At 41.4% G+C, this 27,613-nt stretch overlaps 1 protein-coding gene across 1 annotated transcript; it reads left to right on the forward strand.

Annotated features, from left to right (window-relative positions):
* Positions 1 to 956: 956 nt before the first annotated feature.
* On the forward strand, positions 957 to 27,185 carry chrna1 (cholinergic receptor, nicotinic, alpha 1 (muscle)). Its single transcript, XM_078552062.1, has 9 exons — positions 957 to 1,185; positions 3,060 to 3,202; positions 5,667 to 5,711; positions 5,894 to 6,003; positions 13,006 to 13,201; positions 17,910 to 18,147; positions 19,157 to 19,380; positions 24,835 to 25,074; positions 26,575 to 27,185. Exons 1-9 carry the CDS (start codon positions 1,128 to 1,130, stop codon positions 26,704 to 26,706), a joined length of 1,386 nt encoding a protein of 461 aa, XP_078408188.1. The 5' UTR covers positions 957 to 1,127; the 3' UTR covers positions 26,707 to 27,185.
* The last annotated feature ends 428 nt before the right edge of the window (positions 27,186 to 27,613 follow it).

Raw genomic sequence — 27,613 nt, forward strand, 5'->3', positions numbered from 1 at the left:
ATTGCACCGTACTCAGTACCATTTGCGATTCCTCAGATAATTAAGCCATCTGTGCCCGCAAGCAGAAGTCCTTTGACAACATTCAGGCTTGTGCTGATAATTGGCAAGTAACATTCATGCTACACAAGTGCCAGACAATGATCATCTCCAACAGGAGAGAGTCTAACCATCTCCCCTAACATTCAGGGGAATCAACATTGCTGAATCCCCCCACCATCAGCATTCTGGGTATCATGACTGACCAGAAACCGAACTGGATCAGCCATTTAAATACTGTGGCTACAGGAGGAGGACAGAGATTGAACATTCTGGAGTGAGTAACTCACCTCCTGGCTTCCCATAGTCTTTCCACTATCTACAAGGCACAAGTCAAGTGTGTGATAAAATACTCTCCTCTTGCCTGGAGGAGTGCAGTGCCAACTGCCCTGAAGAAGCTTAACATCATCCAGGACACAGCATCCTTCTTGATTGGCACCCCATCCACCCCCTTCAACGCTCATGCCCTTCACCACTGGCACACTGTGCCTGTAGTGTATACCATTTACAAGATGCAATGCAATAACTCACCAAAGTTTCTTCCACAACACCTTCCAAACCCATGACCTTACCGCCTAGGTAAACAAGGGCAGCAAATACATGGAAACACCACCACCTGCAAGTTCTCCTCCAAGTCTCACACCATCCTGACTTGGAAAAATATCGTCATTCCTCCATTTTGCTGGGTCAAAATCCCTAACAGTAAAGTGGGCGTACCTGCACGGCAAGGGCTGCAGTGGTTCAAGAAGGGCAATTAGGAACGTGTGATAAATGCTGGCCTTGCCAACGATGCCCACACCCCATGAACAATTAAAAGACAGAAAAAAAAAAGTTGGAACAGATGGTGTTTTGCCACCCCCGCCTCCACCTGCTTTTGACAGCTATCAGCTGTCACTGAGACAGGTGGTACAAGAGCAGAGCCCAGGGGGAATGGGCAGTTGAAAAGGAAGGAAACGCAGCTCCACTCTTCAGAAAGAAAGGATCCTCAGACCTAATGCTCAGAAATCCAGAATAGCCAGCAAGTCTCAAAGTAAGGTGTTGGAAGAGACAGATTTGCTTGGAAGATATTAATCCAATTGGAAAGTTGGAGAATGATACCGTGCGCTGATCCGCGTGTAGCATTGGCGATACTTTTATTTTCATATGGCGGTAGGTCATCGAATCTCTGCTGGCTGCAATTGAGAATTACAAAATGTTCTCGGTTTTGTGTAAGCTTTTACTTTTTTTTACAGTTTAGTTATGAAATTGGCAGAGAAGCGTGCGGTGCTGCAGATTGACAGCCGCATGTGTTCCTTGGTTTTATTTCGGGATTTCTGCGATAACCATCTCTGTATCCGGGCATGAATGGAACATCGCTTTACAATCTTATATTACAAAGCTTACAATCCTTTTTCTGTATTTCAGTAGACCGCCTGTAAATCGTTGGATTTTCCGACTGTTGTATAGGTCTGAATTTTGGCTCAGGCTTTGGAATGGCGAGTGTTTATCCAAGGTCACTTTCTGGAGCCTGACTGTCAGTCACGGATGTTGCGGGATCCGTGTTACACAGCGGAAATAGTAGCTCTGTGATGGCAATAGCAATAATGATGGAATGTACCAGGGTGGCATGTTACTAGGGCTTAGGACGTTTCTTAAATGGTCGGGCTAAACTAGTCGAATCTTTAATTCACTTTAGTAATGCATTATCCAAAGATAGAGCCAGTGCGAATTAATAGAGATTATAATAGAGAATTATAACCATATATTTAAAGTTATATATTATATATTCCCGTTTATTTAATTTCATTCATATCTCTGTTCCTTATCCTTGTAATAAGACAGCGAAGATCCATGGGGTTATTTTGGAACTTCTATGAATTGTTTCGTGAAATTTGATATGGCTGCTGACCAAAAGTGGGACTACTTTTTAAGGATGTATTTGTTTAGTGGTGGATATGCAGCAGCTGTTTTGAGGTTTTGTAATGTGACACGTGGGGTAATCTGTAATTCTTTCTGGACATGATGCTAAAATATTCTAGCCATTGAAAGTATACAAGTACTAATAAAATGTTACAGAAGAAGGTATTCGGTACATATGTTCGTTACAATAGTTTCAATTGGTATATTGAAAGCATATGCAATATTATCACATTAGCGGAAAGAAACACAAATTATTACTGTTAAGACATTTTAAATCTGGCATCTGTGTGTGCTCTGCGCGTATTTAAAATATAAATATTGTTTAGTGTAAGAAAAACAGGCTAATTAGTATAGGATGAATTTGACAGGGTTCAAAATTAAATGTAATCAATGGCAAGTTCAAATAAATAAATATTGTATTAGAATGCTAAATAGGTGAACGATAAAATAATTTGCACTTCTTTAAACAAATCTTGTAAATATTAGAAAAGCCAATGTTTGGAGAAATAATTCCCAAGCCGGTTCTTTCAGTTCCCGCTGGAAGGTCCATCCATGGAAACCCCGCAGAAACGGAGTAAATGGCCCTTTGCACAATTTCTACGGGGACGCTAAAACCACGCGGGGAGATTGGGGAAGCATCAGTTAGAGAAGGCTAGTTATTTAGTAGGATACTTATTTAATCTCAACTAATAATTGGTCTAAATTACTGCAGTCAAATATAATTATCCTGCAAAGGATTCCGAACAGTAGTGTGAGTGGAAGTCCATGGTCCTCCAAGTATGGATTGGCCATTGAAGCAAATCCAAAATGAAGCCCAAGTGCCATTTCCACAGAGTAGGAGAGAGATTAAATGATATCAATGCGCAGTTTAAGAGCACATCAACTAATCAACAAAAGCACATCAACAAAGAATGGTGTCTCGTTTAAGTCAATTGAAAAAGGAATAGATAAGATGCAGTAAAATGAGAAAATATGGAGAAAGAAAATGGTGCAAATAGTAATAATTTACAATTTAAGGAACTAAATTTTTACTTCAAAAGTATCGTGAGGGCTGAAGTAAAGCTACAGAGATTCAATGGTGGTAGATGCCTCGCAAATCATACTTTTGTCTCGTCTTTTCTCAGGGCTGGTGCTGGCTTCTGAACATGAGACTCGGCTGGTGGCTAAATTATTCCAAAACTATAACAAGGTGATTCGTCCAGTGGAGAGTCACCATCAGTCAGTTAATATTACAGTGGGACTGCAGCTTATTCAACTTATCAATGTGGTATGAACCAAGCAAATTTCTCTCTTTAAGGAAGAATGATTCTCTCAATACCTCTCCCCCAGCAAAAACAATCCTCTTACTTAATGCAGTGCTTAGTTACATTTCCTGTTTTAAGTAGGTTAAGAGTACAACAAAATAGGCCACAAAGACAGCAATATGGACCTGAAATTAAATTACAATGATGTCATACACTTTTACAATTATATTGGATTTCAGAACTAAATTTTACAAGCTATGTGATTTGTCATAAACTGTCAGCAGTTGGAACTTATGAAGGACTCAAAGGCCTTGAAATTCCACAGGAGAGTCCCAATCTTCTGGCATAACTTTGTGGGGAGACATATGGAACTCCAGAGAAACAGTCAAATATTTGCACAACAAAGTGTTTAAATCCCTAGGGAAATAGACATCTCTCCCTACATTTATGCTTGAGCGTCTCTCTTTGAGGCTTCAGCGTTGGCAGTTGTTGTCAGGGCTCTGCCACCCTTTTAATGGTTGTTCTGCCATTCTGGTGATGCAGTAGGCACCTCTGCTGCTTGAAAGAGGCATGGCATGAGTGAGAGCATTGCTTCTTATAAAGAGCTGAGCAGGGAACCAGAATGGGTGGCACATTACCCATACTATGGAGGATCAGGGCAGAGTGCTGGTACCACAATAGTAGCTGCATGTCCACACAGTCATGATGGCATTCAGCAAGCAACAAACAGCCACGAGCTTCAATACCCTTCCCTGCCTTCTCCCACAATGTGATGGCCACTCATTCTTAGTTTCAACTCTTAATTTCCTGCAAACCAACCACTGGAATTAAGGGAGTGGGGTGGGGGGGAGGGGGGAATGATGAGCAAGAGGAAGATAATAATGGGCAAAGGGAGGAGCAGGAGAGACATAACTTCTTCCTCCAGACCATAAGGATGATGATGAAGGAGGGGCCAAATCACTCATAAATTCCCTGAACCTAAATCCTACCTCATGCAGCTTTGCCATGTTTGATTTCAACACACCCCTTGTGTTACTTCCTTTTCCAATCTCACTGTCCAACTCATTCAGGGGGAATTAAATAATGAATGGGAGGATGAGTCACTGGGTGACTTGCAGAGCATGAGAGAGCTGGAGGAGTGGGAAATTGATGAGGATTTGTCAACTTCCCAGCAGAAGATGAATAGAAGGCTGCCCATTGCTTCAGAAGTATGAGATCCAGAACACAATAGCACTTTCCTGAAGTTAAGAATATTTGAGGAATCATCACACCTACATGCAAGCTCCGAGGTCAGTTTCAAAGGTGTGTGAGACCTAAAAGGCAAATTTATAGTCTACATCCTTCACTGTAGCAACATCAGGGAAAAGTTTTCTTCATTGCAGATATCAATGGAATCTGCAGTGCTCGAAGCGATGGCCACCCTTACATTCTCCTCCATATACTTCTGTTTACAAAACAAGTGGGGTCCACCTCCTGAAGATTGTCCATATTCAGGGATTTTTAGATGACTACCTTGTGCAGGGCACAGCATAATATAACCACATGGGACACAGGAGCTTTAGCGTACTGCAGAATTGCACACAGCCTGGCAAGGCACATCTTTACAATTGGAATGTCCATCTCTTGTGTACTTTGCTAAAAACATGAGTCTCATTGGAGCTATATTCTCCTGCTATTTGTGCAACTCTTAGTGAGATCATTATCAATGGGAGTGGGGGTAGGCTTTGACATTGATTTGATATTCCTCCTTGAAGAACTTAGGGAAGACTGAATTCTGATGAATGAATGCATTGTAAAAACACCCAGTAAATCTAATGCTGGATCTTTTGTTTGCTGTCACACAGAATCTCTATACTAAGGGTATGGAAGCTATTCCAGTTGAGATATTTGATACTGTTAATTGTAGAAGATCAAAGAAACAACATGGGTGCCATCTATTGCCCCTGAATCTGGGGAAAGGCAGAAACCTCAAAAAGATGGATAACCCTAACTTGTTGATGCCAGAGGCGCTGAATTCCTCAGCTCTCCTGCAATGTGTGCTGGACACTTGATGAACGTGTGCCTGCATTGCAGCCTGACTGATATTAGAGAGATTACCGTGGCTGCCTGAAATGAGCCCATTCCATTTCAATTTGTGTTTAGTGTGATCATCTTGATAGTCACACGCACAGAAAGATGATGCTGTTCCCATACAAGTTCCCATGCAGTAGCTGGCACAGGTACCCTGTCACCACTTTGAGGAAGCATACTGTTCTAATGCTCATCTTGCTGAGGTTTTCATTGGATCCATGTTGTATGCATAGTCTTTGAGATTGGTAATACTTGGTGAGGTGCAACATCTTTAAATTCTGCCTTGCTCTCCTTTCTTCGTTCTCTCCTATTCCTTCTCCTCATCCTCTGCCTCATCCTTAATAATGGAATACAAGGGCATCTTCCATGTATATATTTTTTCATAGGGAATAATAAGCCTCCTCCTTTGTTTATTAGGATGAAGTAAATCAAATTGTGGAAACAAACGTGCGCCTGAAACAGGTAACAAGGAAAAACAATTGTTTTCATTTGCTCGGTTCCTTGTTTTAGTATAAGTGAAACGTCTCTATTAAATGTTTAACTAGATTTGTACTGCCTCTAAAATGTAGTACTTTGTTAACTAGCTACATTTAAAGGTGGTAGGGATTATTAAATTAAACATTTGTGAAATGTTTCTTCTTTAGCAATGGGTTGATGTGAAGCTTCGCTGGAAACCAGCTGATTATGGTGGAATTAAGAAGATCAGGGTGCCCTCTTCTGACGTTTGGCTCCCAGACATTGTTCTGTACAATAAGTAAGTAAACAGTAATATTTAAAATTTATGGACTTAGTTTAGAGACATTGGCATCTTCAAACTTTTACTTATCTTGATGACCCATTACTGCCATCCTTTTCACAGTGTGATCAGTTTTAAATTTATCTCCCACAGAGTCCAAGATCCACCCAGTATAGAAGATTAACTGTGGCTCCATTTGAGGGGAAGGAGGTCACACAGCACAGGGAAGGCAGTGAGGGACATGGAACTGTGAACTAAATGGGAGTGAGAGGGGCATGGGACTGTGAGAGACACAGGACTGTGAGGGAAATGGGCTGAAAGGGACAGGGGAGTTGAAAGGGTCACGGGACTGCAATAGACACGGGACTGTGAGGGAAATGGGCTGAAAGGGACGGGGGAGTTGAAAGGGTAACGGGACTGCAATAGACACAGGACTGTGAGGGAAATGGGCTGAAAGGGACAGGGGAGTTGAAAGGGTCAGGGGACTGTGAGAGACACGGGACTGTGAGGGAAATGGGCTGAAAGGGACAGGGGAGTTGAAAGGGTCAAGGGACTGCAATAGACACAGGACTGTGAGGTAAATGGGCTGAAAGGGACAGGGGAGTTGAAAGGGTCACGGGACTGTGAGAGACACAGGACTGTGAGGAACCAGGAGCTGTGACGAACAGGGAGCTGTGAAAGAAAGTGAGCTGTGACGGACACAGGAATGAGAGGGATATAGGATTTAGAGGGACACAGACACCTTTGCAATCATTTAATTCTAATTCTTTCAAATACTGAAAACTTTTGGCTTGAATTAAAGTGGTCCTTGAGAGTTGGATTCTTTCTGCATTTTGTCCACTTGAGGAGTTAAAGATTAAAGACTTTCACAACTCATTGGAGCAGGGGAAAATCTAACAGGTGAACTCCTGGTGGCTCCAAGGTGAACAAGTGATCTTGGGGGATTTTGACTGCCCGTCCATTTGATTTCTGTTGGATATGTAGCATTACAATCATCCCCAGTATTGTGCCATAGCACATGAAGAGAGGGCAGGATTTTGCCTCCAGGGTCAGGAACCCAACATCAGGACCATTTCCAGGTCCCGGCCCTACCCAGGTGTGTGGAAAAGTAGTCATAGACATAGGCTGCTAATAGGCTGGAGTGGCTGGTTGGCCAACCAATTAGCAGTGGTGGATGCAGGATGGAGGTGGGAATGCTGAAATTCAGTCCCTATTTAAACACACTTCAACAGGTATTGCTGTAGCAGCCATTTGCAAGCAGGAATGCAAGCATCATGGCAACAGGAGGAGAAGCAGAGGCCTGGCACCCAGGCCCCTCATGTGTCAGTTGCTGACCTTAATGTGCTACTGGAGACAGGGGAGAGCAGGGAAATCCTCTTTTTGAAGAGTGGCAGGAGAAGGCCAGCCAGCAAACAAAACGGACCTGGCTGCAGATGGGTACAACTGTCAGCAGCAGGCATTTAGTTTGGAGGAAGTGGGTGCAATGCCACAAGAGGTTTAATGACCTTCTTTTGCTCTGGCCACGTGAGTGCAACACGAGCCCTGATGATGGGCCTCTGGGTATTCACCTTCCAGCAGGCACACCAGCTGAGGAGCCTCAGGGTACATGCTGCTCCTGAACATGAGAGGAGTGTGTGTCCAGGGCACTTACTGTGCAAGGCCTAGAGCCAAAGCACTGTTGAGAATCTGGCAGCCCTAGTATATGCAGCTTCTTTATGTGAGTGAGCAGCTGGCATTGGCCAGAGACTCCAGTGGTGACCCTCTCTCTCTCTCTGGGGCGAGGGTTTTCAAAGGAGGAACCATAGAACCATAGAAAAGTTACAGCACAGAGGGAGGCCATTCGGCCTATCTTGTCCATGCCAGCCCGAGGACACCCAGGTGCCCTTTCTAATCCCACCTTCCTGCACCCGGCCCATAGCCCTGCAGCTTACAGCACTTAAGGTGCAGATCCAGGTACTTTTTGAGTTTAGAGTTTCTGCCTCTACCACCAATTTGGGCAGCGAATTCCAGACACCCACTACCCTCTGCGTAAAAATGTTCTTCCTCATGCTCCCCCTATACCTTCTGACAGTTAACTTGAATCTATGTCTCCTGGTTCTAGAATTCTCCACCAAGGGAAACAATTTTATCCTGTCTACTCTATCTATTCTCCCCATAATTTTGTACACCTCAATTAAGTCACCTCTCAGCCTTCTTTGTTCCAAGGAAAATAACCCCACCCTATCCAATCTCTCCTTGTAGCTACTTTTCTAACCCTGGCAACATTCTTGTAAACCTCCTCTGCACTCTCTCCAAAGCTATTACATCCTTCCTGTGATGTGGTGACCAGAACTGCACACAATACTCCAGTTGTGGCCTCACCAGTGTTTTATACAATTCCAACACTATATCCTTACTTTTATATTCTACACCTCTGCCAATGAAGGAGAGCATTCCATATGTCTTCTTTACAACCTTGTCTACTTGAACTGCTGCCTTCAGGGACCTGTGTACTTGTACGCCAAGATCTCTCACTTCATCTACCCCTCTTAGTATATTCCCATTTATTGTGTAATCCCTGTAACTGTTTGACCTCCCCAAATGTATGACCTCACACTCCTCTATGTTAAAATCCATCTGCCACTTTACCGCCCACTCCACAAACCCATCTATATCGATTTGGAGATTATGGCTATCCTCTACACTATCCACTACTCGGCCAATCTTTGTGTCATCTGCAAATTTCACAATCGTGCCCCCCACGTTCACGTCCAAATCGTTAATATATAACACAAACAGCAAGGGTCCCAACACCAAGCCCTGTGGAACGCCACTTGAGACAACTTTCCATCCGCAAGGGCATCCATCGACCATTACCCTTTGTTTCATGTTACAAAGCCAACCTTTTATCTAGTTTGCCACATTACCCTGAATCCCATGGGCTTTTACTTTCCTGACCAACCTGCCATGTGGGACCTTGTCAAATGCCTTGCTAAAATCCATGTACACAACATCCACTGCACCACCTTCATTAACCCTTCTTGTCACTTCCTCAAAGAATTCAATCAAATTTGTGAGGTAAGACCTCCCTTTAACAAATCCATGCTGACCATCCCTGACTAGTCCATGCCTTTCCACATGACAGTTAATCCTATCTCTCAGGATTGATTCTACTAATTTGCACTCCACCAATGTAAGACTAATTGGCCTATAATTGTTTGGCATTTCCTTTGACCCCTTTTTAAACAATAGAACTATGTTTGCATTTCTCCAGTCCTCCGGTACCTCCCCTGTATCTAGTGAAGATTGGAAAATCATCCTCAGAGCATCTGCTATCTCCTCCCTGACTTCCTTCAGCAGCCTCGGAAACAATCCATCTGGCCCTGGTGACTTATCAACTTTCAAGGATTTCAATCCTTCGAGTACTTCCTCTCTCTTTATGACTATCCCGTCCAATATCTCACAGTGTTCCTCCTGGACTACTATATCTAAATCCTCCCTTTCCTTTGTAAACATGGAGACAAAATATTCATTCAAAACCCTTCCCACAGCATCTGATCTACACACAAGTTTCCATCTTCATCTCTGATAGGTCTCACTTTTTCCTTAACTAACCTTTTAGCAATAATGTATTGGTAAAACATCTTTGGGTTATCTTTAACTTTACTTGCTAATCTTTTTTCATGCCCTCTCTTTGATTTCCTTATTTCCTTTTTTTACTTCATCCCTGCACTTCCTATATTCGTCTAGGCTATCTGCAGTGCTTAGTTCTTTGTGCCTATCGTACGCTTTCTTTTTCTGTTTGATCTTCCCCTGTATTCCTCTAGACAACCAAGGGGTTCTAGATTTGGCAGTACCACTCTTATTTTTGTAGGGGAGATGTCTACTTTGTACAATTAGGATCTCGCTTTTTAGTGCTTCCCACTGGTTTTCCACTGTTTTATCCTCCAGCAGTGCTGTCCAGTCTACCTCAACCAAGTCCCTTCTCATTTCTGCAAAATTAGCCTTCCCCCAGTTCAAGACTTTTACTCCTGCCTTATCTCTGTCCTTTTCCATGGTAATGCTAAATCTAACTGAATTGTGATCACTGTCCCTGATATGGTCGCCAACTGTCACTTCACCCACTTGCCCTTCTTCGTTCCCCAAGACTAGGTCTAGAATTGCATCTCCTCTCGTTGGGTTGTCACTAATTGGTTGAAAAAATTTTCCTGGACACACTGCATGAATTTTTCTCCCTCAGTGCCCCTTATATTGTTTGAATCCCAATTGATATTAGGAGAGTTGGGTATATTAGGGTAAGAAGAATGACCCAGCTCGCCATTGCTACCGCCATGGAGGAAACAGCGATGGAAGTAGCCAGGGTGGCCCCACAAGACCAACTGGGTGAAAGAAAGATGGGAATACCAGGAGGAGAGAGTGATAAGATAATGCTATCTGTAGATGAAGGAGGTAGAATGCATTCCCCTCCCCACACATCTGACAGTATGCCAAAGATTTGGCTGTTTTGGGAAATGTCCGCACTGCCAAGTGTTCTGCTGTCAAAGGCTAGTTCTTGTGCTCTCTTCTTGTGTCTCTGACAGCTTCTATCATGGAAGGAGAATGGCACCAGGGCCATCACAAGAAATAGTGACATCAGAACTAGCACTGTCACACCTTATGAGTGCACCCTCCATCAGCACAGATACACTCACAACGGTTGGTCTTAATGTACACTTAGAGAGGCACTCGGTAAATAGCATGGCACTGGTATGCAGGAAGAGGGGAGAGAGCAGAGACAGTTATGGGCAATCCCCCTTGGAGGATGGAGGACAGACAGTGCCATGCTCAGCTGGGCATGGCTACAGGGCCTCGGGAGTCACAGGAAAGGGGCCTCCACTTTGACCTACAGAGAGAGATGTGTACCACATGTCAGAGTTCTCTAAGGCAGTAGGGGGTCATGGGTTGTGAATGAAAGAGTCCATTCAGTTCATTTTCACCGGCATGGCACAGGGTTTTGAATACATGACCTCCTCCATTGGCAGAGTGGTCAACCTCATGGAGGACCATATGGGGCAACACTTGGAGTGGATGCAGGAACAGGGCCATGATGGCCTCACATGGGTGCAATCAATGATGCCCTGCACCTGGGGGAATCCAGCAATGGAGGCGAATCCCATTGAACCATGTGCCTGCAAGATCCCATCCATTTGAAATTGTATATACTGCCTAGCTTTTGCAAGCAGGGCATCAGTAACCTGTGAGATGCAGTAATGTACTGCCACTTCAAGATGCCACCAAGGTCCACAGCTGATCCTTAGGAGGCGCCAGAGGTGAAGAAGTGCAAGGCCACAGTAACTGTCACAGCTACTTCCAGGGCATGACAAGCAACACTGTGAGATTTGAGGTCTTCTGTGACGACAATAAAAATCTCAGTGATATCTGCTTGGATAGGCAGTTTCCCATGGCTCTGATTCTCTGACATGAATTCGGTATGCTGCAGGTATGGCCTCCATTACCTTTCTGCCCTTCGTCCCTCCCCTTTGCCCTCCTCATGTTCCTCATGCCCCTGGTGCAGAGGATGTTGATCCTCATCGCTGCTCAACCTAATGTCACCAGTTTGTTGCCTTGCTTATGCTCAGCTGCACTCACAATAATTTTGGAGCTCATCCCTCCCTCTTATGGCCTCATGATCCCTGGTGGGCCATAATTCCCCTCCACTGCCTGGAGCGTACAGATCACTCACTCCGCTACCTTGACACACCAAATGGTGTGTGCCAGTGGTTTGAGTGTTCCTTTCAGACATGCTCCCATTTATGGTCCCAGTAAAGTTGATGGCTCCCCATGACTTACCACCTCCATGTACTTGAACTGTCCCTGGTTCATCATGCAACCTGTGCATCCTCACCCAATTCCAAATTGGCCCTTAATGAGATGACAATAAGCTCATTAACAAGATTAAGGTCTAATTTCCAAATGGGGTGCATTGCCAGGGCATGCCTTCACTGGTTCTGAGCAAAATCACCAGCAGTAGGAATGAAGGTGAACAATCAGCATGCTGGCCGCCCGCACTAATCTTCACGCCTGCCCACCTCCACACTTATCCACATTGGAACTTAAAAATCCTGCCCACTGTATCAACCTAGCTTATATTGGGAGCCTTATAAATTCAAAATTAACATGCAGTGTCGATTATGTTCTTTGGCCAGAATTTTACCTTTGGTGTGCCGGTGCCCACCCGAAACGTCGGAATGTAAAATGATCCGCGATGACGTCAGGCATGTGTCCGGACGTCACTGTGCACTGTCACGATATTTCATTCGGCGGGCGCATGCCAGAGTCGGCTGTGTGCCCGCCGATAATTAAAGGGCCTATTAAGGCCATTAACAAGGTAATTAAGTTGAAGTTTACGCTGCCCGTCCCACCTAACGGTCGGCGGGCAGGTGAAAAGGCCAAGTGGCCTTTACATTTTTTAGGAAACCTCATCCATGAGCGGGATGAGGTTTCCTAAAGCTAATACAAATTAAATAAAAACTTTATTTTGAAATTAAAAACATGTCCCATCTCATGTGACATTGAATTTTTATTGCATTTGTTAATTTTTTCAACAAGCGCTTCAATCTCCCTGAGGCACGGAGCTACCTCAGGGAGATTGGAGCGCTCTTTTGTGCGCATGCGTGAACTGTGCACCAGGCCCTCTCTCCCTTCTCCCCCCGCCTGCACAGGTAGCACTCTGCTTGCGATCCATGCAGGGCAGGCTTTAATTGGCCCACCCGCATGAAATTGATGTGCGGAGCCGAGCGCAGGCAGCGGTCGGCTTTCCAACCACCCCTGCCCGCTCCCGCCAAGCCCGCCCGACGCAGGAAACATTCATGCCTTTGTGTCTATTTTTGAATCATTATAGGACTGTGATAACATGGAACTTGGCACAAAACTAAATCCTCTTTTTAGTTATCTAAGGCTCTGTAAAGAAGCTGTTCACATGGACATTGCTGTCCCTCTAAATATTGCTATTTACCAGAAACAATACAGTTCTCAGTAATAATTGTTTTTTGTCTTTCACAGTGCTGACGGTGATTTTGCCATTGTTCATATGACAAAGGTGCTTTTGGATTATACCGGAAAAATAATCTGGACACCTCCGGCAATTTTTAAAAGCTATTGTGAAATTATTGTAACACATTTCCCATTTGACCAACAAAATTGCAGCATTAAGCTGGGCATCTGGACATATGATGGTACAAGAGTTGCTATATTCCCGGTATGTTTAAATCTTCATCCAAAATTTTACCTTTTACTGTCGCATTTTGAAAAAGCAAAGCACCCGCTTTGCACATTAAATTTAATTCCTCTTCTGAATGTATTGAATTACACTGAGGTACAAACCAGTTGTCACCGGCAGCCCTCCAAGACCTTGTCCAAGTGGCCATTCTGTAGGCATAGCCTGGTCTGAATTTCTCAAATATGGGCAATACAATCCTATCTACACCCTACATCAAGAGAGGTGCCCAGCAGGGGTCATTGAATACTTGTCTGGGCACAGCGAATATGGGGAAGCCCATGTCAGTTAGAGAACCTGCCTAATTTTCTGTCCATGGATGTAAAAATCTAGCAGTGTCTGTTAGGGCATTGCTCCCTGTCCGATTTTCCTGTAATTGCTGCACCAAAGTAATCTAATAGCTTCAGGCACAGGAATAGGAAAACCTACCATAATATATTTAACATAGTCATAGATTTTACAACAAGAGGAAATAGCCTCTGGGAGTATGAAAAGAGAGTTAGGTTTAAGTATTCTACACAGGGGATGGTGAATAGATGTAATAGATTGCCAAGGGAGACATGAGAGCTGATTATATTAGCAAATTCAGGAGAGAGTTGGTTAAATACCTGGAGGAAATTTTGATAGAGAGTGTGAGCAGTATCATGAGTTCTTATAATCCCTCGACACTGAATTGTCCATATAGATAGCACTGATTTTTTCCAGTCCTTACATTCATATCTTCTTAAGTACTTAATCAACCATAAGAGAGCCAGTGAAGGATAATCATAATGCAGCTATTTATATGTTTTAAATCATACTTTAAATATTTTAGTCACAACTCCTGGGTCATGTCTTGGATCCAAAAGTGTAGCATTTATAATACACCAGGGCCAATTTTCTTCTTATACGCACTTGGAGGACTCTCAAATCCCAAGTACAAAGTGAAAGAAAATAGACAGAGACCTGTTATGCTTAGTCTTTGATTCCTTTATATTGCCTATTGATTTCTGGGGCATGGCTTTAGGGAAGCAGGCATTTTACCAATACAAGGGCAATGGTGGGGTGGGGGCACAACTGCTCACCAGCCTAACTTCCTCCTTCAGTGCTAGAGGTTCACTGATTTTAAGGGAGACTGAAAATAAATGGGCTTTAAGCTTGGCGCTCAGTCCCACTCCGGGAAGACAGCAAATACCCATAGCTCCAAAAATTGAAATCTCTTTTTCTTATGGGGAAGTGAGACAGGAATCACAGGTGGAGGCATCATGGCTGCTGTTTCTGGATTCAACCAGGAGTCTTCAAGGACAGCGACCATTACAGCTGTTACAGGTGTCACAAGGACATTGACCATTACAGCTTTTACAGGTGTCACAAGGACAGTGACCATTACAGCTGTTACAGGTGCCACAAGCCTGCAAGAGTAGTGCATTGTCATTTTGTTAGCAGGTCCAAGAAAATTGGGTTTAGTACAGGAGGTCAGAGTGAATAAACCTGAATGCAAAAATTAGCACTTTTCCAGATATGTAAAGGTTTCAATAAAAATAATTGATAGGGAAAATTGCACAATTCCAATTACATTGCACAACTTTAAGTAATGGGAAATATTGAATGCAATATTATGTTGTGGTTAAGAAACTTGTTAATTGATATTGTCATAGTAATGCTTTGATACAGAGCCCCAAGCTAATTTTCAACAGCCTCAAACTAATTTTCTGTAGTTTCTCTCGATCCAATAGAGGAAGTCAATATCCATTTGTGCAGGATAGGTGTAAATATATGAAACAAGGGATGAATTCTTCACCGGTCTCAGGTCTGGGATGTGCCCTGGAAAAGACCTGCAAAAATATTTACCTAAATCTGTGAGAACTGTAGGTGATACTTCTGCTTTCTAGCACTAGAATTTACAAAGCTCATCAACGACCTCTAGTGGCAAAAAATACTATATTGTTATAATATAATATCAGAAACTGAAAGCTCAAATTTTGCCCCACCATCACCCTTGCCCTCATTTTTTCACCGTCCCTAAGATTCTCTCTTAGAAAGTAATTAAGAGAAAAGCCATGTTGTTTTGACAACAACAATAGATAATTAACTTTTTCCCACAATCTCGAGGATCATGTCTATATGGAAAGCCTATATGGAACTCCAGCAATGTTAAAATGTGCAAAAGATTTTATATTCCTGCCATTTCTGAATATTCATTTTTGAATATGAATATTGTTATGTCCAAAATGCAAATTGTTTTGGATTTCTAGGATGTGACATGCATTTTGCTTTGCATCAGTGATATCACAGGATTGTTTTTATTCTATATAAGTAACTCAGACATGATGCAAGACCAGAGTCAAAGAAAAACCAGAAAAAGCAGAGGTTTCCTGGGTAATCTTGTCATTTTTAAGCTTGAATACTAAGTGTTTGTGCACATATTGACCCTAAGTAATTCAGTCACACGCCTCTCTATCTAATCCCTGACCATTCACTGATTGATACTGTACATTACACAGAGTTGTGATTATTTTGGGAATATATTCCAGGCTGTGTTACAGGACAATCCTAATAAGCTCTGCAGTCATCAGATTTACTACATATAATGCAATTGGTCATGTTGCTGTCATATATATCAATATAATGATCTCTGGATTAGAAAGAAACAACAGTGTTTCTATCATTTAAATTAATACTATAATTTTTATTAACCCTTTATTAATATTTTAAAAACTGATAATTTTAATTGTAATTATGATGACCTCCATTTGTATAGCTTTTTAATAATTAATTAAATTACTGAACCTGTACATTCTCTCATTTATAAAGGCTAATCCAGTTCATCGTCATAATAATTTTCTCTTATAAATTGTGGTGTTTGCGCAATGATTTGTGACTCTCAACTCCTTAATATAAGTGAAACATTTCTGTTATGCTGTGGGTTCACTAGATTTATGATTTCAGTTCAGGTTAGGGTGAGAGTGCTAAAAGATATAGTTCAGATTAACTGCCGTTTGAAACTTGCTACACGCTCCTTAGTGCAAATTGAAACTGGTCTTTAACAAAATGACGTCACCTATGCTAAAGAACTTGAGTAGTAGGCCAGGTCAGAGAAACTAATTTACCTCAAATAGTAAATTTATCTGGTTTCCAAGCACCACATTTTAATGCAAGTTTAAACTAGGGAGTTTATAGATGTTATCTTAAGCACTTTGAAGCATGAAAAGTAAAAAGTATTTAACAGGAGACAACGATAACAGAATTCAACATGCTTGATGTTATACAAGTGTATGAAAATAACTGGCTGACCATCTGGTCCATCAAGCCTATCCCACACAGTAATGATGCTTTTAGCATCATGATCAGACAACCCCCACCACCCCCATCCACTCCAATCCCTCCACGCCCCTCCACCAGCGACCATGTAGCCTCCCGGGAGAGCAAAATTAATAGCTAAAAGCCCAAGGTCAGTTAGGGGAAAAAAAACATTGTAATTCTTCTCAACTTCCTTAGGTAATCGAAACGAGTGAGGAGAGCATATTGACTGCTTATATTACTTGGTATTTTATAAGCTGTGATTTCTGCTCCCACCAGGAACTGATCCAGTTCTCTTTGAAAGTATACAGAGTGTCAGCATTCACTGCACAAGCCAGCAACACATTCCCCAGTTCTACTAGTCTCTGGAAAAACAAGAACTGTCAAACATCTCATCCATCTCTAATCTTATTGGCATAACTCCTAATCTAAACTATCATTAGCAACACAATTTAGCTCTTTAATTATCTTATAGACCTCTATCAAATCACTCTGAAGCCTATGATCTCAAAATAAATAGAGATAGCTTTTTAAGCTTAAGATTGTTTAAGCTCTTTTGGCCCTGTTCTGAATCTTTTGAAAGTATTTTTATCAGCCACTATATGAGGGCATCAAAACTGTATGCAGTATTCTAAATATGGTATAACCAAGGCTTTGTTTTATACTTAATAGTTCTTTTCTCAACTGATTTCAGTTCTGTTCCACTTACAACATAATTATAGTTGGCTTTGGTTTTCTCAAATACATTCAAATAACATTTGACAGTGATTGGCGCTATTTTCCAGTGTACCCCATGTTTCTGCTCCGAACACTTGCATACACGTTTGTGCCATCCACAAACTTATGGATGATTCCATAGGTTATTTATGAGGATAGTCACAAGGTTATTGGTTCAAGTCCCACTGCAGGGCTTAAGCATAAAATCAAGGCTGACACTCCAGTGCAGTACTGAGGGAATGCTGTCTTTCAGATGAGACATTTGCCTGCTGGAGTAGATGTAAAAGATCCCTTGATCACTGATAACCCAAATAGATGATATCTACTGTGATGCCCTCATTTACTAACCTCATAACCTCTTATTCTGGCAAATTAGTAAGACATGTCTCCTTTTCCAGAAGCTGTGCTGAGTGTCTCTGATGATTCCTTCTTTATCCAGGTGATCATAAAGTACATCTCTTATGATCCTAACAAGCACCTTACCTACAACTGACTTTAGACTAATGGGCCTAAAGTTCCTTGGATCTGACTTGTCAACCTTTTTGAAAATTGGAAACTCAAAAACAAGGGAATAATGAGTTGTTAAAAATGTGGGCAAGGAACTTTAAAATAATGTATATTTCCACTCTCTTAGATAAAATTCAATTGTCGATTTAACATAACATATAATTACAATGTTATGGTTCTTATTCAGGAAAGTGACCGGCCAGATTTGAGTACCTTCATGGAGAGTGGAGAGTGGGTAATGAAAGATTATCGTGGATGGAAACACTGGGTGTATTACACCTGCTGCCCCGACACTCCTTACCTGGATATCACCTATCACTTCGTCATGCAGCGTCTACCTCTTTATTTTGTTGTGAATGTCATCATCCCTTGTCTGCTTTTTTCCTTTTTAACTGGATTGGTATTTTACTTGCCAACCGATTCAGGTATGAAAAGAATATTTGAATATATTTTGCAATTTGTTATTGCAGAAAGAAGCTCATTCTGTTCTATGAATGTAAAATAAAATTAGAGTTTGTCCCAACTGTACTATTTTGTAGAAAAGTACATTTCTACTTAGTTTAATTCTTTCTCTTTGCCTTCTCTATTAATTTTCTCTGCTCTTCGGCCAGATTAGTTTCTTAGCTGTTTAAATCTGTCTCTTAAACTCTTCCCTCAACAGCTTATGATGCTTTAGATTCTCTACAGCTTACCTTCGACATTTACAATTACATATAATATTAGTTTACTTTGTATTCATTCACAAATTCCTTATCTAATACCTTACTTACAACCTCCAGGATATTCACTCATACTATTTTGTTCAACTTAACAATTACTCAGTCTCCTTCATTTATTTTATAATTATTAGCTTTCTTGATCTCATGTGTACTTTGGATTCATCTTACATGTATTCCATCTTTATCCACCCTACATTCACTCATACATGCTCTCTACCTATCTACCATGTACTCATTCCCTCTCAGTGCACTTTGCATTCATTTGTGAAACTTTTTTATCCTACACATTCCTTGGCACTTTGCTGTGACAGAATACAGCCATACTATCACATCAGAAATCAACAGTTGGCAACTTAGCATGCTTTCAAATCATTAAATACTAAACACTAAAAGCAAGAATAAACTACAACTGCTGAAAATCTAAAAACTGAAAGATAAATGGCCTTTTTCCAGAACATTAATATTGTCCATAGTTGCTAGTAGGCTACAGCTTAATATTTCAGATATGATTTTATTCTGTCCACCATCACAGCTACGTTTCCTCCTACCTTCCCTGATTTTCAACTGTCAGCTGCCTGATTTTCAGGTGAGAAAAAGGTGCCCAACCATTCAAAATTATGTCTCATTTCAGCTATGAGTAGTTCATAAAGGTAAAGCTTCTCCTTGTTACTGGTTCATATCGTTTTTACAGCATTAACTCCTGATTTTCTTGCAGGTGAGAAGATGACTTTGAGTATTTCAGTTTTGCTGTCTCTGACTGTGTTCCTTCTGGTTATTGTTGAGCTGATCCCTTCAACTTCCAGTGCTGTGCCTTTAATTGGCAAATACATGCTCTTCACAATGATTTTTGTCATCAGTTCGATCATTATTACTGTTGTTGTAATTAATACCCATCATCGCTCTCCAAGTACACATACAATGCCTCTGTGGGTACGAAAGGTGAGATATACATCATATATTTTATTCTTTTTGAAAAATAATCAAGAAGTCAAAAGGGGATCAGAAGACCAGATCAAATTGCTGATTGTTATGTAGAATTTCAGAACAGGAAGCATGGATATCCCAAACTGGAACATCGCTAATAACAAGGCAATCAGGTAAACAGCAGATGGAGCGAGAGTTTGCACCAACTCTTTTTAAAAAATAGGTTATGACAGAATTAAGGTCCATCTGGTTTCAGTCATCAGCACTTCATCATTGTAGCTCCAGTCCTGTAATCCTGGCAAAATTGGTGCTGTGAGCACTGGTAGGCTCTGAGGTGGCAAGACTGAACTCATTGTTTCTTGGAAGATCAGCCCCTTACTAATGTAATAAGTTCTCTGCATGTGTCCACCACAGGTCAGGGGAAAGAGGCTTTCATGTTGATCAAAATGCCTGCATTAGCTATGATGCTTTGGATAAAATGGGAAACGCACTCCTTTTGACAACGATGCTTCAGGAGTCCTGCTGTCGAAGGTGTCCTGCTGTAAGGGGTGCAGCGAAGGAGACTGCCCAACCTTTGTACTGAAGGGTAATATTCTGTGAAAGTACAAGTGCAAGCAGTGTGGTTGGAGTCTGCTGTGATAATGAGTGCAGTCTACATGGACCTGTAATCCATTGAACCTAGGCAAAGCATAGATGAGAAGCTTTCAAGTACCAGGAAGAGTGCCATTTGGACAGATTATTCCTATAGGTGCAAACCTTGCAAGGAACAGAACTTTTAGGCAGGTGTTATCTGGACTGGAGGGGGCCTATGAGTTTGAAGCACCTATACACATCTAAGGAGATCACACTGGCAACCCTCGATCTGAATTTGTGGCAGGAGTAAAAAAAAACTTGGGTTTGTGATGTGCCTTTCACAACCCAAGATGCCCTAAAGCACTATACACCCAATGAATTAGGAAACGCAGCAACCAATCTGTGCACAGCGAGTTCCCACAAACAGCATTGCCAAAATGACTGCTTTTTGTGATTTTGATTGAGGGATACATATTGGCTAGGACACCAGGGATAATTCTGATCAGCTCCGCACCCGCCCCCACCTGCTCCTGCCCAGCCTGCCCGCCATAGGAAAAATCCAGGACTATGACTTATAGTCCATTAAGAGCTGCTGCCCAATTGGATTTTATGCTTCCCAGCTAAATATAGGAGGTTTTCCTGTGTCAAAATCTATTTAAGCAGACGCTGATCACAAAATACTGCACAATCTTCCTCAGCAATGGTCTATTTTTGCCAGGATTGCTAATTTGGAGCTAATATGCTTGGAAAATGTAAATGGTTAAAAATGTGTTTACATGCAGTTGAGAAAATGCTTGGGACTTCAAATGAAATTTGTTTAATGAGAAAAATGATTTGTCCTGAGGTATGAGCAAGCTTCTCAGACCAGGTATGTCTGTGGTGCAGTCTAATCTTGGAAGCCAGACATCATAGTTACTGTGCCTAGAGTTCATGATTTACTTCATTTAAACTCGATAAAATCCAGAAAAGGGCTAAGAAACTAAAATAATTTGTTGGGTGGATATCAGGAAACTGTTTAGTGTACCAGTGAAGGTCAAGTACTGTGCAGTTACTTAATGTGTGATGTCACCTTGACTGTATGTAGATGACAATTTATAGTTTAGCATAAAATATATGCTTTGTCAGTTTGTTGTTTTTCTGTCTATTGGAGAGATTACGAATATATGGTAGTAATCTGTACAATGGGCTGAATTTTTGGGGCGCTCAAAGACAGGAGCAGAGGCGGGGAACCCCAAAAATTACCAGCACCGGATGGCATGTTAATTTCAAGGCAATAATCACCAAGGCCGTGGAGCGCAGGACAGCAATCCTGCTCCCCTCCCAATTGAAGCCAATTGAATTAGTTAAAAAGCTCATTTAGAGTTTGTTGAAGGAAGAGGTGCAGGGTTTTAGAAGCTGTCAGCTTCAGAATAGGAGATGGGTAGGTTATCCAATCGAGGCTGCCTCAGGGCATTACACTGGCCCCATAAGAGGGTCAGCAGGGCAAAGGGGGACTTGACATTTGGTAAGTGCTCTTGGTGCTGCACAGGTTGCAGGGAGAGTCAGCACTCAGCGCTTGGGCATCGAAGGCATTCTACTCCTGGCATCACGAGGACAAAAGAGCAGGGCGAGATGCTGCCATCACAATAGAACTATCACTCATCTAAAAGGAAGGCCACAGCTGGCACTGGGGGCACAACAGTCAGATTTGTGGCCCAATGGCAATGAGGGGTAACACCCTTTACAGGAAAGGCAGAACCCTAGGCATCAAGAGGGTGTGGGTGAGGAATGACAGAGATTAAAGAGGGAGAGGAAGACAACAAGGGCTATCGCCTCAACACAAAATCTACTGCCAAAGATGAAGTTACCTGGAGATAACTGAGACCCAGTGTCCTATGAAACTTCAACTTTCCAGGTCACTAACATCTGTGCCTTTGTTGTCATTGACCTTGCACCTTGCAGCACTGGCCACCATGCCCTACCACTGACTGTCAAAGTCAATGTCTTTGCTTCTGGTTCCTTCCAAGGATCAGCTGTGGACTTTGGTGGCATCTCCCAAACTGCTGCACCTCTCTTTGTCGCTAAATTTTGGTCCCATCTGTTCAGTTACCTCTGCTGCGTACCTCCATTTTCTGTTTCTCACTGAGCCAAAACTCCCTCCAGACTGTAATAAAAACAGAAAATGCTGGAAAAACTCAGCAAGTCTGGCAGCATCTGTGGAGAGAGAAACCGAGTTCATGTTTTGAGTCCATATGACTCTCCTTCAGAGCTAAATAGAAGTAGAAATGTGATGGATTTTATACTGCTTAAGAGGGTGCAGGTGGCCCTGTGGCAGGGGTTGGGGGAAAGGATTTTTAAAAATTAAATAAATAAAATAATAAAAATAAATAACAATTTTTAAAATTGGAGTTTAAAAAGGGGTGAGAAGAGAGAGTTCATGGTCTGAAGTTGTTGAACTCAATGTTAAGTCCGGAAGGCTATAAAGTACCTAATCAGAAGATGAGGTGCTGTTCCTCCAGTTTGTGTTGGCTTCACTGGAACAATGCAGCAGGCCAAGGACAGACACGTGGGCATGAGAGCAGGGTGATGTGTTGAAATGACAAGCGACAGGAAGGTCTGGCTCCCCACCCTCCTATCCCTCTACCCCTCTGTGCTTTCTGTGTTTTCACAGAGTGCTGACCGTTGTTCTGCTATTAACACATTCTGCTGTCTTACCTTTATGCCACTATCAGCACCTTCTCTAGTCTTTAACACTACCATTAACACTCCCTTTGTCTTGTGCCCATGGCATCTTTGCCAATCTCTCCTTAGCTCCCACCTATCCTGCCCTTCTATTTTGCTCCACCTGCTCCACCCCCTTTAAAATCAATTACATTTCTACTTCTCTTTAGCTTTGAAGAAGAGTCAAATGGATTTGAAACATTAACTCAGCTTCTCTCTCCACAGATGCTGCCAGACCTGCTGAGTCCTTCCAGCATTTTCTGTTTTAATTTCAAATTTCCAGCATCTGCAGAATTTTGCTTTTATCTCCCTCCAGGGTCCCTGCTTGGTTCTGTAATTTCTCTCCCACCTACCCTCATATGCATTCTGATCTAATCTTGTCCAAGAATCCTACCCCATGCTCCCTTGACAGCATTTTACTGAACTGCTAACCATCCAACTCCTCTCCAATCTAAATGACATTTTGAATAGTTCCTTCTCACCAGGAGCTACCACCCTCCCTTTCAAAACTCCTAAAGCACCCATCTCCCATCTCCGACGTCTCTTTCTAATATCTTTGGAAATGTTGTTGCCTAAACCTGTGCCCATCTTGCCTGGAACTCCCTGTTTGAGTTTCTGAAATCAGATTTCTGCCCATGCTACAGTGCTGAAACAGACTTAACCAAAGACACAATTAATATCCTCTGTGACTGTGGTGCTTTACCCTTCACCATCCTGCCTGCAGTTTTTGACATGGTTGATCACACCACCTTGTTCAAACGTTTCTCTTCTGGTGTCATCTCAGTGAGGCTGCCCTTGGTTTCACCCTTACCTATCTGATCTTAGCCAAATTATCTCCAGCAATGACTTATTTTCATGTCCCCATACCAATACTACAGGGGTCCCTAAGGATTTTCCCTCTTCCACAGCTACATGTTGCCTCTTGGTGTCATCATCCACAGATATGGAGCCAGCTTCCACATGTACATTGATGATGCTCAGCTTCATTTCTTCATAGGGTCGCCAACCCTCCAGGATTGGCGTGGAATCTCCAGGATTTGGGTTCTCCAGAACACTGCTGTGTGCAACGCTGGAGAAAATCATCAGGAGATTTAAAAAGATTTATTTATGTCATTCTCCTTGAACATTTATCTTTACCAAATATAAAAATATTGAAAATGTGGAAAAAAAATACGGCTATTTGGCTGACAGTCAAGCATCATCCAATTGGGTAATGAGTTTTTTTGCTTTCCAATTGCCGTAGGAAGGCAGTATGTCACAAGGATGGATGTGTTGGCCAATTAATGGCTGGAGCATGGGGGCAAATTGTGTGATGAAACCTCCAGGAATATACTTAATCACGGTTGGCAACCCTATTTCTTCATCAAGCATCACTAACCTTCCATTGCCTCCATGTTGTCAAACTGCTTGTCCGATATTCAGTCCTGGATGAGTCTCAACTTTCTTCAGTTAAATTTTGGAAGATTAAAGCCACCACCTTTGTTCCCCCACCACAACTTCTAAATACTTGCCACAGATTCATTTTTCCTTCCTGGGCACTGATTTAAGCTAAATCAGACTGTTTGCAACCTCAGCATCTAGTGTCCTATTCATGTTGAGGTTAAAGCTCCATTTGCTGTCCATCACAATGACCATCCACACGCACCTCCGTGCCACTGCCTCAGTTTTATTAGGTTAAAGATGCATTAATGCAAGTTAATGTTATCCTTGCTGATCTACATTTGCTGCTGGTCCTCCAAATTTAAAATTCTCATCATTATCTTTAAATCCCCTTATAGCATTGCCATTCTCTCCCTTTGTTATCACCTCCTGCCCACACCTTCCTTCAAAATTGTCACTGATGTTTGTGTATTTCTCTTTGTTTCACCCTAATATTGGCAGCCATGCTTTCAGTCACCTAGGCCCCATGTTCTAGAATTCTCTCTCTAAACCCTCCACCTCTCCTACCTTTTGAATCTTCTTAAAACCTTTTTCAATTAACCTTTTGGTCACTCCTCCTAATATATCTTTTTGTGGCTTGTTGTCCATTTTTTTTATCATCCACCTAATAGTGCTTCATAGATTTATGTTCTACATTTAATGAGTTATTTAATCCAAGTTGTTGTAGTAAAATTAGTTGCAATATAGTTCAGTTTCAAAGAATGGTTTCATTCATTGCAAGATACCGATTTTCTAGTATGGCACTTTGTTTTACAGGTTTTTATTGATACTATACCCAATATCATGTTTTTTTCAACGATGAAAAGAATAACCAAGGAGAAGCAAGAGAAAAGGATATTTACTGAGGACATTGATATCTCTGACATTTCTGGAAAAAAAGCATCAGGAAACATCATCTTCCAAACTCCTCTAACAAAAAACCCAGATGTCAAAAGTGCTATTGAGGGAATCAAATATATTGCAGAGCACATGAAGTCTGACCAGGAATCAAACAATGTAGGCATTTTACGTTCTTTATTTCTATTTTAATTTATATTAACAGTTGAATAATCTTTATCCAGTTCTAAAATTTTGCAATATGCTGAGAATGATTTTGAATTTTGACTTTATTTTGCAAAGTATTTGAACTAATCAGATCTTCACCCCTGCCACAGCACTGAAATAGTCCCAATTAAAGTCACAAATGAAATTCTGTGTGAGCATAGTGCACTATTCCTCCTCATCCTTTTTGGTCTGCTTGCAACCTATGACACGGTTGACTTCACCATCCTCCTCCTATGCCTCTCTTCTGTTGTCCAGCTGAATGGGACAGTCATTGCCTTATTTCATTCTTATTTTCCAGTCATAGCTGTAGAATCTTCTCTGATGGCTTCTCTTTCCATTCCCAAACCGTAACTTCTGGAGTCTCCCCACGATCTATCCTTATTCCCAACCTATTTTCATTTACATGTTGCAGCTTGGCAACATTATCGAGAACATCATGCCAGATTCTATATGTATCCTAATGGCACCCAGATCTACCTCAACCATCTCTCTTAACCCCTTACCTATGTGCTGCAAGCTGTTTGTCCAATATCGAATACTGGATGAGCAGAAATTTACTGCAATAAACATTTAGAAGATCAAAGCCATATCATTATCCCAACCACAAAACTCCATTCCATACACTACTATTCCATCCCCATCTCTTCCAGCTGAACCAGAGTGTTCACAACATCAACATCTTATTTGACCCATATGAGCTTCATTCCACATATCTTCATCACTAAACCCACCTACTTCCACTCCTGTAACATTGTCTTTCCCTTCCCCTGTCTCAGCCATCTACTGCTGACACTTTCATCCATGCTTTTGTTATCTCCAGACTCAATCATTTCAATCCTCTCCTGGCTAGCCTCCCATCTTCTATCCTCCAATATTCTACTTCCCTATATCCTAACTCACACAAAGTCTTGTTCATCCATTATGCGTGTGCTCATTAACCTTCATTGCTTCCAGTCCCCAAGCACCTGGATTTAAAAATTCTCATCTTTGAATTCAGAATCCTCCATGACCTTGCTTCTCCCTATCTCTGTAGCATCTTCCAGTCCTACAGCACCGTGAGAAATCTGTGCTCCCCAATTCTGGTTTCTTGTGCATCCTGATTTATTTCGCCCCACCAGCCATGCCCTAGACCTGCATAGACCCTAAGCTTGGATTCTCTCCCTAAACCTTTTCTAATGACTTCCTCCTTGGATCAGCGACATTTCTTTGTTTGAATGTGCTCCTGTGAAGGGCCTCGGCATGTTTGATTGCAATAAAGGTGCTATAAAAGTGCAAATCATTGTTGTTTATATCTCTTCCCTTCACTAGCACAGTAATTCCCAAGAAGTAAAATGTGGCATTGCTAATATTTAGCTTCATCAAGTATTTATTTTTATTCAATGGAGCTCTTGAAAGACTCAATGTAGCTGCTGACTGATAATAATATTTATTTACTTTTAACTTCAATACCAGGCTGCAGACGAATGGAAGTATGTTGCAATGGTGATTGATCACATTCTGTTGGGTGTCTTCATGCTGGTTTGTATTATTGGTACCCTTAGTGTCTTTACCGGCCGTCTCATTGAACTCAATCAGCAGGGCTGAATCTTATTAATGAACAGACAATACATTACTGGATACTGGTAAAGGGAATGGACATTGCTTCACAGAAAAGATGAATAGGCTAACTGTTTGTAAATGTAGCCTGCCAAACAAAATGTATAGTTTACTTTGCTTTACATTGTATTACATTTACGGAATTTGAACATGTAAAAAAATTAAATCATATTAGTAAACAATATTAATGCAAAAAGCAGCCGAAGCATAAAAATAATAGAACATTTATTTTATTACCATCATCGTAAAAGTAAAAACTTGGTAAAGAATTAGATTTGAAGTCATTTGCATTTTGATAGAGACATAATTATGTAGAAAATGAACAGTATAGACTAAGATGATCTCACCCATGCTTTAATATCTGAAGGCTGCATTATTGTATGTTTAGAAACATTGTCCTACTATATAATTTTATGTTTGTTTTACAGATTGTTAATAAACAGATAAATGATGCTGGATTAAAACAACATTTTGTATTTATGGTTCAATTTAATGCAGATACAGCTGAACTATTTGAAGATCAATTTCATTTTGTAAGAGAACAAAGTGATCGTAAAAAGGAATTGAAAATAGATTTTTAAAAGGTCAATGAGCATATGACCCCACCAGAGCGTTATCTTCAGATTTCCCTAGAAATCTTCACAACAGCATAACCCTTATTTATTAAAATTTCCATTGATATTGTGTCAGCTTTCATATGAAAAAGAGCAGTTGGTCAAATATATAAGTAAATGAGTAACACATTAAAAAAAAATATGGATTAAGCAAAGCCTTCGCTTGGTAGTACAGAATTTGAATATTGCTGAAAAGAGAGACATGTTGTCAAATCAGAGTCAACTTGCCAACCAATCAGTCCCCTTTTCTCCTGTAGTATAAATTATTATGGTCCTTTGAA

Source organism: Cetorhinus maximus, chromosome 11 (genome assembly GCF_964194155.1).
Source record: "Cetorhinus maximus chromosome 11, sCetMax3.hap1.1, whole genome shotgun sequence".
NCBI lineage: Eukaryota > Metazoa > Chordata > Chondrichthyes > Lamniformes > Cetorhinidae > Cetorhinus > Cetorhinus maximus.